This window comes from Ictalurus furcatus, chromosome 4, assembly GCF_023375685.1.
Source record: "Ictalurus furcatus strain D&B chromosome 4, Billie_1.0, whole genome shotgun sequence".
Classification (NCBI taxonomy): Eukaryota; Metazoa; Chordata; class Actinopteri; order Siluriformes; family Ictaluridae; genus Ictalurus; species Ictalurus furcatus.
The window spans coordinates 24,014,547-24,027,071 of NC_071258.1; the positions used below are offsets into that span (position 1 = coordinate 24,014,547).

General features: G+C 40.2%; 1 protein-coding gene across 1 annotated transcript in view; it reads left to right on the forward strand.

The window, feature by feature from the left end:
- LOC128606240 (SH3 and multiple ankyrin repeat domains protein 2-like) overlaps window positions 1–9,211 on the forward strand; it is a 165,904-nt gene extending 156,693 nt beyond the window's left edge. The window contains exons 21-25 of the mRNA XM_053622277.1: window positions 969–1,028; window positions 1,391–1,515; window positions 1,820–1,922; window positions 2,952–5,316; window positions 8,708–9,211. Of these exons, the coding sequence (XP_053478252.1) occupies window positions 969–1,028; window positions 1,391–1,515; window positions 1,820–1,922; window positions 2,952–5,316; window positions 8,708–9,179 (3,125 nt within the window). The 3' untranslated portion in view covers window positions 9,180–9,211. The remainder of the gene's footprint in view (window positions 1–968; window positions 1,029–1,390; window positions 1,516–1,819; window positions 1,923–2,951; window positions 5,317–8,707) is intronic.
- Window positions 9,212–12,525: the final 3,314 nt, after the last annotated feature.

Sequence of the window (12,525 nt, forward strand, 5' to 3'; positions counted from 1 at the left end):
TATATATGTACATATAATATTAAATAATTAAATAAATAAATAATGTTTCAATAAATACACAGGACAGTGTACGTTGCTTATTTAGCACCAAAAACGAGAAACGGTTGCCCTTTGTATATGCATGACTGCTGCTTTGCCACTTCCAGCTGTTTTTAAAAGTTATACTTATTAGCATAGCATCATATTGCAAGCAGCACTGCAATGCTTCAGAAGCAACAGACTTGCCACTTTGGAGTTGGAGCTATACTGTCCTTGCATTTAACTGCAGTGGATACAGCCAGCCTTATCTCATCATAGTCCAACCATTCAGCTAATTCTCATGTCTTCTTCTATTTCCCATGTGAACACGTGCATTCTTAGAAAAAAAAGATACATTTAGCACTCTAAAGGATTCTTTGGTCAGTCACTCTTTTTAAACAAACATTTCTATTTAAAATAGGGTCCCAAGTACAGAGCCTTTAAAAAGCTGGAACCATTTTAAAAATGACATTGAAGAACCTTTGAACAACTGTAGTGCTTAAAATGGTATATTCAAAATGGTAAATGCTAGGTAGATGCAGTTTATATCAAGAGGATCTGAGGGTGGGTGAAGAAGTCACAGGCTTTGTGGCTGATTCATAGATGGGATTACCTTATGTCACTTACTCCGAACACTGTCCTGCCCAATTCAAACTGGCCAGATAAAATCATTAAATTGATAATTCAACTGATAATGAATCCATCACAGACACTATTGATAATAGCAAGAATCATAAAAATAGAATTCTTAGAAATGTAACAAAGAATCTGGGTTCATGTGTGAATTGAGTGTCATCTAAATACCTGTGTTTATGAATGTGAGTATGCAGGTATGTATACAGTATATAGAGCGTGTAAATCGATGTACAGTATATGTAGAGTCTGTAGGAGCATGTGTGGCTTCAGCGTCTAGAGCGCTAAATCATGCTTCTCTCCCCGTCTCTGTGTAGATACTCAGTCTTCTAATGTTGAGGGTCTGAAGAAGAGGATTGTTTTTCAAGTCACACTAAGTAATTACACAAAAATGCATGGAGGCTTTGAACAGAAAACAAAAGAATACATAATGTAATAAATAAGATAAAAAAAGAAACTGTGAATCGCTCGCATGCAGCTCGGCAGCAGAAGCTAAAGCACAGAGCGCAAATTGTACAGAGCTTGCACGGCTTTGAGGGCTGTATTCTCCTTTTTTGTTTATTACATTTATTATTGCTTTTAATTTCATCAAAAGTGTCCTTTGATGAAAAGATTGATGCAGTTATTAGCTTTTGGCACCATGGAGATTTTCCTTTCATAGGAGTCAAAAGTTGTCAATATCCTTGTCCTGTTTTTCAGTGTGCGGTGTTTTTTTTTTTTTTTTTTTTGTCTGTCACAGATAAAGTGGATGAAGTGCCTCCATCGCAGAAAAACGCAAGGGACAATGGCTCAGTGGACATGAGAGTGGCCACCATTAAGCCTCGCCCCTCCAGCCGCTGCTTGGTCACGCCTACTGATTTCAATGTAATTCCTGAATTTTACCATTTTACCACTGTGTTTGAAATCACATTCTACTCCTTAATCACTATATAAGCCACAAAAACACCATCACTGTAGATGTATCCAATATCACATATTCTATTCACTACATAGATCATATTGAATAAACAGTAGATCAGTCCACTCTGGATGTATTCCAAACCACATACCACATTCACTGTACAGGCTGTACAGAGTGTTAAGCTGTAGAATATCCTCCGTTGGGGTGAATCTAAATATATTTATTTATGTACTTATGATATTGAATGCTTACATTTCTATTTTGCAGGCCATGTATGAACGGCAAGGTGTAGCTGTCGTTCCTCCCACCGTTCCTAGCGGTCCCCTTTTGGGTATACAAAAGGGGACAATGAAAAGACAAAAGTCCATTGGTAAGCAAGACACAATGACATTTTATTAAGATTTACAAAATATTGTCACATTATATTTGTGGTAAAATGCTTACCTGAACTTATTTTTGTAGCATTTATAACTTATATAACTTATTATAACTTATCAGAACTTCTATGAAATGAATGATAGTCTGGTAAACTAGTACTTTTAAAACTATTTGTTGAGATCACAACTTTCTTTTTTTGTGTGTGTTACTGCCCTTACAGCACTACAGGCAGAGCTGTATGATGTTTTTTTGTCTTGTAACTATGCTTAGACAAATTCATTTAGGCACTTTTCAATGCTAGGGTTAGTTCTGGAGAATTAAAGATTGAGAACATTGAGTCATGTGGTTTATTGATATTAGAAGCTGAAAAATGCCACTTTATGAACAATATCCTAGGTCAATAATATGATTACTTCATGGCACAGATTCTTTATCCAACCAGAAAGATCCTGTGGTTCTATTTTTACACTTGATTGCTTTTCCCAGGGCAGATTACACTTTTTATCACACAACAGGTTTTGTCTCGCCAGCTGAGCCTAGTTCATTAAACTATGGTTAAATTAGGCTGATCTGCTTCTGGAGTGGCCAAATTCCTTCGGCAACTGGAAAGTACGTTTTAATAAGTGATATTTTTATTATTCATGGTCCTTTAAATGTCTCTCTGACCATACAGTATGGCCTAAGGCAAGGAATTATGCTGTTGATGTCACTTCTTATCAGACCCAGCACAACCACTGGGAGAAGAGCAGATGAATGTATATGTATGTTTCTGGACATGCCTCACAAAATGTTGAAAGACATTGGGGTTAGATAAAGTTTCACTTACACTTTAGCCATGCTAAGTTGTACTATTAATATGGTGCCTCCTAAGCAGTGTTATTAATTAACTAGTGTTATTATAACAAAACAAAAAAAAAGTCTGAATGGGCTAACTTGTGAAGGAAATTTACACAACATTTTTGTTTTTACTTGGTCTTGGTTGTGATGGTCAAATAACATATGCCCTGTTTGTATTGTCTAGGTATTACGGAAGAGGAAAAGCAGTTCCTGACTCCTCCATTGCTAAAGTTCACACGGAGCCTTTCAATGCCTGATACATCAGAAGACATTCCACCTCCACCTGGCATCTCCCCTCCATCACCCCCTTTTAGCCCCAGTGCCCCCAATAGCCGAGGCTATAGCAACAACCAGCCTGGCTTTATGCAACCCCAAGCAGGCAAAGGGTACGTAAATACGAACACCATCAACAGAGGTCGAGGTGGTTTCCTGCGGCAAAACTCAGAACAGTATGACCCTTCAAACTCCATATCAAACCAGCACAATTCCCGAAATCGAAACAGGGCCTCAGTCCCTGAGAACCCATATTCGGAAGTAGGAAACAAGGCACCTTATGTCCCAGCCAAGCCAGCACGCAGGAAAGGGATGTTAGTAAAGCAGCCAAATGTCGAAGATAGTCCAGAGAAGACCTGCTCCATTCCAATCCCCACCATCATTGTCAAAGAACCATCCACTAGCAGCAGTGGAAAAAGTAGCCAGGGAAGCAGCATGGAGATTGAGACAAACACTCTGGATCATCCAGGCCAGCTGAGACCAGAGGATACACTCAATGTAAATAATCCCTTTGCTGCCGCTATTGCTGGGGCAGTAAGAGACCGGGAAAAGAGGCTGGAAGCACGTAGAAACTCCCCTGCTTTTCTTTCCACAGATTTGGGGGATGAGGATTTACCAATGCCCAGTCCAACCCCTCGTTTGCGGCAGTCAAAGTCCATTGATGAGGGAATGTTTGCAAATGATGAAAGGCTTCGGACACTCATGGCACCACCTGCTTCGCTGCGTAATGTTTCACGAGGAGGTGAGAGTGAAGGAGGTGGAGGAAGTGGGGGTGGTAGTGGAGGCAATGTGACAGACTTTAACAACCCTGAACCTGTGATTGTACGTGAACCTCTGAACACACGAACAAGGAACTGCCCTGATCTGGATAGTCCAGTCAGCCTTCCAGCAACAATAAAGACGTATACCACCAATGGTGAAGGATACCTACACCCGGTTACGGGTAAAACTCTTGATCCCAATTCCCCGTTAGCTTTGGCTCTGGCAGCCCGAGACAGAGCTATAAAAGAGCAAAAACAGCCTCCTTCACCTCCCCCAAAGGTGGAGCCTCACAAACCAGATATCAATCAACCCCTGTTTATTGATACAAAGCTTCGCTCAGGCATTGAGGCCAAATTTGCTGCCTCTGTTTGCACAGGCCGGCCCGGTCTTCGGAGGCAGATAACAGAGTCTAAATATGAAGCAGAAGGTCCAAAAGAAAGCAAGCAGGTAGAGGAAAAAAAGAACATGGTCATTGACATTGTAGATACTTCACAGCAGAAGCCAACAGGATTGTTGATGGTGCACACTGTGGATGGAGTGAAGACAGAAGAAAATAATGTAAATGATGAAGGGAAAGAGGAAATAGCACCTCAACAGGACACAGAACTAAGAGACTCAGATTCCAAACTGCCTTCAGCTCCCACCTCCCAGACACCTGCCCCATCCCGAACAAAAAGTATCACAGCAGGTGGATCAGTGGATGAGCCTATCAAACTGCCTTTCCGAATCCCCCCTCCACCACTGGCTTCAGTTGATATTGATGAGGAATTTGTGTTTGCTGAACCTTTACCACCTCCATTGGAATTTGCCAACAGTATTGACATTCCTGAAGACCAGGTAGCAGAGATTCTTAAGCAGAGGAAAAACAGTATACCAGGGGGACATTTGCCTCTATTCCACCCCCATGCTCCTCCACCCATCAACGTAGAACTGAATCGTCCTGGGATTTTAAACTGCATTCCCCCTTCCAGCTACCCTCCACCTCCTTCTGAGAGCTTTGAGCCAATTACAGACTCTGGAATAGAAATGGATAGCCGAAGTAGCGGAGACCCTCACCTAGAGACCACCAGCACCATCTCTACTGTGTCCAGCATCTCAACACTGCCTTCAGAAGGCAGTGAGGCTTTGGACACCTGCACAGTCTATGCAGACGGGCAGGTCTTCCTGGTGGACCGACCGCCTGTGCCGCCCAAGCCAAAAATGAAGCCCATCATCAACAAGAGCAATGCACTTTACAGGGACCCCTTGATTGAGGAGGGTCCTGAATCCTTCAATCAACCCACACCTGCAACTCCTCCACCACTATCAGAGACCCCCAAAACACCCACACAGCGAGCTTCTAAGCTTTGGAGGGAACCTCCTGAGCTCCGTAGCCCCCCCTCTTCTAATCCAGATCCTAAGGCAAATGTTATTAGTGAGCTGAGCTCCATCCTGCAGCACATGAATCGGGACAAATCCCCAAAACAGGGTGATTCACTTGATTCTCCAACAGGACCCAGGGGCTTTACAAACAGGTGAGATTGTAATGTTATATATATATATATATATGTATATGGTGAGTGTATACAGTACTATATAGTGTGTATACTATCTATGGCTGAGTATATTGTACACAGTACTATCGATAGTTTAATGCTATACTAGTAGAGTGAATGACAAAATAATAATACATAATTTGAATGTGTGGTTAGCTTTGTTTTTAAACAATATGAAAACCATATGCATTTAATATGTGCAGTTACACATTGTGGCTGCTCTCCCTAGTGGCTGTATATGGAAATTACAAACCCCTCCAACAACTTGTGTTTCAGGCTGTGTGTACTGTATACATGTGTATTCTAATTGAGAAATACAGTGGTGCTTTTTTATTTTTTATTTATTTATTTATTTCTGCATAAATATGGCCTAAAACATCATCAGATTCTAAAATTCCTAAAAGTAGATAAAGAGAACCCAGTTAAACAAACGAGACAAAAATATTATACTTGGTCATTTATTTATTAAGGAAAATGATCCAATATTACATATCTGTGAGTGGCAAAGGTATGTGAACCTCTAGGATTAGCAGTTAATCTGAAGGTGAAATTAGAGTCAGGTGTTTTCAATCTGGGATGACAATCAGGTGTCAGTGAGCGCTCTGTTTTATTTAAAGAAAGGGATCTATCAGAGTCAACACATATTTGTGGAAGTGTATCATGGCATGAAAAAAGGAGATTTCTAAGGACCTCTGAAAAAGAGTTGCTGAAGCTCATCAGGCAGGAAAAGATTACAAAACCATCTCTAATGAGTTTGGACGCCACCAATCCACAGTTAGACAGATTGTGTACAAATGGAGGAAATTTAAGACCATTGTTCCCAACAAAGATCCCCCCTGGAGCAAGACTTGTAATAGTCCACGCGGTCACAAAGGAACCCAGGGTAACTTCTAAGCAACTAAAGGCCTCTCTCACTGGCTAATGTTAATGTTCATGAGACCACCATCAGGAGAACACTAAACAACAATGGCGTGCATGGCAGGATTGCAAGGAGAAAGTTTCTGCTCTCCAAAAACAACATTCCTGCACTTCTGCAGTTTGTTGAAGATCACATGAACAAGCCAGAAGGCTACTGGAAATATTTTTGTGGATGGATGAGACCAAAATATAACTTTTTGGTTTAAATTAGAAGTGTTATGTTTGGAGACTGGAAAACACTGCCAGCATAAAAACCTTATCCCATGTGTGAAACATGATGGTGGTAGTATAATGGTTTGGACCTGTTTTGCTGCATCTGGGCCAGGATGACTTGCCATCATTGACTACGTTTATATGGACAGCAGTAATCTAATTATTGACCTTACTCTGAGTAAGATAATAATGTGATTAAGGTGTTTACATGAGTCGCTTTTAGAATACTCCTGTCATGTTCCCGTTTTACATGTTTTAGAACATAATTAGATTAACAGCCCGCGTCATTACGTCACCGCGCCACGCCGTCCGACATCCCTCCAGAATTTCACGTATCAACATACAGTTGGTCTTTGTTATGGTACCGTATACAGTTTTGGGTGTTTTTATTAGAATTTTTTTATGAATGCTTTAAGTGCAGTTAATTATTTTTCATGCTATACGTGCTAATAGACAACTGCTTGAAGCCATGGGCTGCATCCCAAACCGCGTAATTACATGTATTTTTCCCCACTACAGGCCTATAGTAGGCAAGTATGCGGTTTGGGACGCAGCTGAACTCTCTTGTTTGCCGTAAAACGTAAAAGTGCCGTGTGTGATCGTGTCCTGTCCCAAAATGTGGTGAAAACTCTCACACGACGTTCATAATGTGATTGAGGTGTTCACATGTCTGTAATACACGTCCATAATGCGACTAAAACAGGAGTACTCCACCTGTCTTAATTCGATTATTGCTTACTCCGAGTATGACCTTAATTAGATTAAGGTAAGTAAAAATTGCTGTTTACATGGTAGTTTCTTAATCAAAGTATGGTCTTAATCGGATTAAGAGTGGATTATTGTTGTCCATGTAAATGCACTCATTGATGGAACAATGAATTCTGAATTATATCAGTGAATGCTAAGGGAAAATGTATCTCAAGAGAAAATGGGTCATGCAGCAAGACAATGACACTAAGCACACAAGTCGTTCTACCAAATAATTTTTAAAGAAGAATAAAGTTAATGTTTTGGAATGGCCAAGACAATGTCCTGACCTTAATCCAATAGAAATGTTGTGGAAGGACCTGAAGCAAGCAGCTCATTGAGGAAACCCACCACCATCCCAGAGTTGAAGCTGTTCTGTACTGAGGAATGGGCTGAAATTCCTCCAAGCCGATGTACAGGACTGATCAACAGGTACTGGAAATGTTTATTTGACGTTATTGCTGCACAAGGGGGTCACACCAAATACTGATAGCAAAGGTTAATATACGTTTGCCACTCACAGATATGTAATATTGGACCATTTTCCTCAATAAATACATGACCAAGTATAATATTTTTGTCTCATTTGTTTAATTGGGTTCTCTTTGTCTACTTTTAGGACTTGTGTGAAAATCTGATGATGTTTTCGGTCATATTTATGCAGAAATATAGAAAATTCACAAACTTTCAAGCACCACTGTAAGTAGGCCTTAAAATAACCTGAAATCACAAAGCTTTAAGCCACATATCCAGGTCGTCTTCTATGACCTCCAAGGACTTCGCCATTTGTTATTATTATAAATCAACACATACACATTTGCACATAGGAACAACCTAGTGTAGGTAATGCAATACCAGCATGCTTTTGAGAAGACACAGGAGAACCCAAAGGAAACCCACATGGACAAGGGAGAACCTACTGTACTACAGGGAGACAGAAACTGGATTTCAGGATCTAATCCTGGACCCTGGAGCTGTGAAACACCTGCTGTGTCTTTACAGTTATAGTGATATGAAAATTCAATGTTGGCACAGGATTCCACCTAATTACTTTTTTCATTTGAATTCACAATTTTTAATACACATTCCAATTGAGGGTTAGTGTGCACACACGAGATATGAGAATGTAAAATAATATCAAGTAAGAACAATACAACCATAATGCTGAGGACCAAGTGCCAATAAAAAGGATTGTGATGAAAAGTCTAACAGTTATATTCTTATTTAATTCATTTAAATAGTGAATAGTGATGAGCACCAAGCTGATTTAAAATTACCCCTTGTCTAATGATCAGTAACTGTGGATTAACTTTCTGTCTCTCTCCCTGTTTTTCTCTTTCATGCTATCTTATTTAAACTTCCTACACTTTTTTTTCTATCACTCTCCTCCGCACTCCCTTTTTCTTTTACTTTTTTCTCTCTCTCTCTCTCTCTCGCTCTTTTCATTTCTCTCTCACTCTATATATATTCTCCTTCTCTGTCTTTTCTTTAGGGATTCTGCCATTCCCTCTGTCTCAGGTACCCAGCGCTCCACTGCTCTAACATTCATCACTCCATCCACTCCTCCCTCCATCCTTCCTTCAGTCACCTCTCCTCCTGCATCAAGCCCCACCCCCTCCACACCAGGCCCTGCTTCATCACCAGCACCGACTCCTCCTCTTTGTCCGTTCGGAAGCCGCTCAGCGTCTCCTCTCTCACTCCTGCACTCGTCCTCCTCGTCCTCATCTTCATCCAACTCCAAGCCGTTTTCCAGCAAGCCCGTCCTGCTGTGGTCCAAGCACGACGTCGCTGACTGGCTGGAGAGCCTCAACATGGCCGAACACAGAGACGCCTTCATGGAGAACGAGATCGAGGGATCTCACCTGCCAAACTTGCAAAAAGACGACCTCATCGATTTAGGAGTGACGCGTGTTGGCCATCGCATGAACATCGAGAGGGCGCTTAAGCTGCTGATGGACAGATAAAGCAAAGACGAGTGCACTTTTTCTTCCCTTGCCTTCTGTCTCTCCCTACACAAATGCTGAGCACGAAGGACTATCAGTAAGGACACTCACTTTTCACACGTCCTTCCCGAACGTGTGAATGAGTGCGTGAGTTTAAAAAAAAAAAAACAATAACAAAAAACTTCGGATTCATTTCGGATTCGGATTCCACTCTGACTTTTTCAGATCGCCAGCTGAGCTGGAGGCTTTTTTCTATCTTTGCTAGAAAAAAAAATATTTCATCACTATAAAAATGTCTGGCGGTTTACTTTATGGATGCAGCAAACACACACTGGAACAAAAAGATGTGTCAGATTGTCAGTTTGTGTTCTTTCTTTTCTTCACTTCCATGTGCGTACGTGTGAATGAGACCCAAGCCAAAAATGGGAGGACAGTCTGTCTACAAAGTGCAGAGCCGTGGTTGTTAGCACTAACCAATATAAACGTGACATAAATAGAAATATAACTCAAATTCTGCCATTCTAGCTTCCTAGTGTTAGGAATGCAGATGGGATCATTTATTTATTTATTTATTTATTTACAAATATTAGTTAAAAATTTGGTTCAAATCCTGTCAGGTCAGTTAGCTGGCTAACAAGATACATGTGCAGATATGACTTTCTTCTTCCTGTTTCAAGACTTCCATGACACACCTACTTTTACATATAGAAGCTCAACAACACTGGTGGTCTGTGATCTGCAGACAGCCTTGAGAAACTGTTTCAGCTGGGCATGAGCTGATATTATATTTTTCAGTATCACGATAATCAAGACAAACATTTTATAATGGTTTATAATATTACCATTATATTGTTGTTGTTTTTTTAATGTGACACTGCTAAATTGTTATTCCCCAGTCCTGCCCACTATGGCTGGTGAACAGAATTATGTGATTATATTCTTCAACACAGCGCTTCTTCAAATTTGTCTAAAATAAGCGGTCTTGGAAGACCGCTTAGAAGATCCTCATGCTGCCTTCAGAACAGCACATACTTCATCCCCAAACATGCTGCCTAACTCCTGAATAGAGCACAGGAGTCGTGATGATATTCTATGTGTTGAATATCGTGATAACTGACATCGGCACATGCCTAGTCATAACTATACAAACACACGCACATACACACAAATACATTTATGGACCTGTCATATCAGGACAGCATTACCACTGTAGCAGCCCCTCCTCTGTGTGTGTGTGTGAGTGTGTGTGGCTGTGTGTGTGGCTGTCCCTTTTTCCGTCTCGTCTTCCTTGTGACTGAAGGGTGGTTTTATCCATTTATCAGCTCAGAATAACTCAAAATCAAGTGTGCCACTACTATTTTTCCCCCAGACAGACTCTCTCATTTACAATCATGCTTTCGCAATATATTTCTAGAATTGTAGTGGTCTGCATTATTTATTTACATGTATGAGGTGTGAGATGATCCTCCTACTTCTGTCTTTGTCCATGTCTCTCAGATTTCTTCCTCCTTTCTTTCTCTTTTTTCATCTGTTTCTCTCCATTTTTTGCCTTCTCTCCATTTCTTTCTCTTCATAATTTCTTGTTTCATCTCTTTCCCTCGGTTTTCCTCTCATGTCTCTCACTCCATGCCTTTGATTTTCTACATTTATAGTTACGCTTAGAAAAATGGCTCTTCAAGGGGTTCTTTGGATAGTTAGGGGCTGTTAGCAACCCTTTCTGATAACAAACCTTTAAAAGTTCCCCCACAAAAGGACAACCAAAGAACCTGTAAGGGTTCTATACAGTGGGGGAAATAAGTATTGGACGCGTCAACATTTTTTTCAGTAAATATATTTCACATGAAACTTACACTAGACTTTAGTATTAAATCAAGAAATCTGGAAGTATAAAGAATTCACAACATTAAAGTCCATGAATAAAGTTATGTGTAATAAAGTGGAATGACACAGGAAAAAAGTATTGAACATGCTAAGAGAAAGCAATTCTCCAAGGCAAGGAAAGGCAAGGAACCAGCTGAAATCTGTAAGTAATTATACCTCCTATCTGTGCAAATTAATATCAGCTGGGCTAGTAAATTGATGGTCTATAAATAGGCTTTTCATTACCAAGGTGTCACACAAGAAACATCTCAAGATGGGTAAAAGCAAGGAGTTCTCCCAAGACCTTCACAACCTTACTGTTGCAAAACATATTGATGGAATTGGATACAGACGTATTTCAAAACTTCTGAATCTTCCAGTAAGCACCACTGGGGCCATTATCCACAAGTGGAAGCAACCGGCTATGCACAGGAGTTCCTCACAAGATTTCTGACCAGGGAGTCAGAAGAATAGTCAGAAGAGTATTGAAGTATGTAGGCAGCAGGTACCATAGTGACAGAGAAAACAATAGGCAATGCACTCCACTGCTATGCCCCCTGGCCCCCCTCCCTCTGCCTAGACTCCATTACTAAATAAAAGGCATGTGGAAGCTCATTTAAAGTTTGCTACAACTCATTTGGACAAGCCTATGAAACACTGGGAGAGTGTAGTTTGGTCAGACGAGAGCAAAATTGAACTTTTTGGCTGTCATACTACACACCATGTTTGGAGAAGAAATGGCACTGCACATCACCCTAAAAACACTATACCAACAGTGAAGTTTGGAGGTGGAAGGATCATGGTATTCACACCTGAATACTGCGGATGATTAATTTCTTCATACAGGAAGCGTCTTGAAGCTGTCATTACAAACTAAGGCTTCTCCACTAAGTATTAAATACATTTCAGTTAGCGTGTTCAATACTTTTTTCCTGTGTCATTCCTCTTTATTACACATTCATTTATGGACTTAAATGTTTGGATTTCTTTATATGTGTGGATTTCTTGAGTTAATACTGAAGTCTGGTGAAAATTTCATGTGAATAGCCTCATAGGAAATATATTTACTGTAAAAATGCTCACACATTCAATACTTATTTCCCCCACTGTATCTAACCATTTATAGAGTGGAATTAATGCTGGTCAAACATAAAACATCAAGTTTAACATTTCAAATTCAGCTGTAACGAAAACAAGAAGTGGAAATACTGTATTTTACGAATGTGTTTTTAAAACCTGGCAAAATCGGGCTCGGTTTGAACCCACACTGTGCCGATCAAAGAAATGAAATATCATTAAATTATTCTATTTTATTATAACAAAATATGCCCTTATGTCTTAAGATGTCTTAATTGTATTCCATTCATTAAGCAGCGGCTTGTCTTCTGTTTTCTTTCATTATCGTTTTACACATCATTTTCCAGCTGCAGTTTTACATAAGTGAGGTTGAGTTTTACAGAAAGAGGAGACCACAGGGCGAGAGAAAGAAAGACAGAGTGGGAGGATA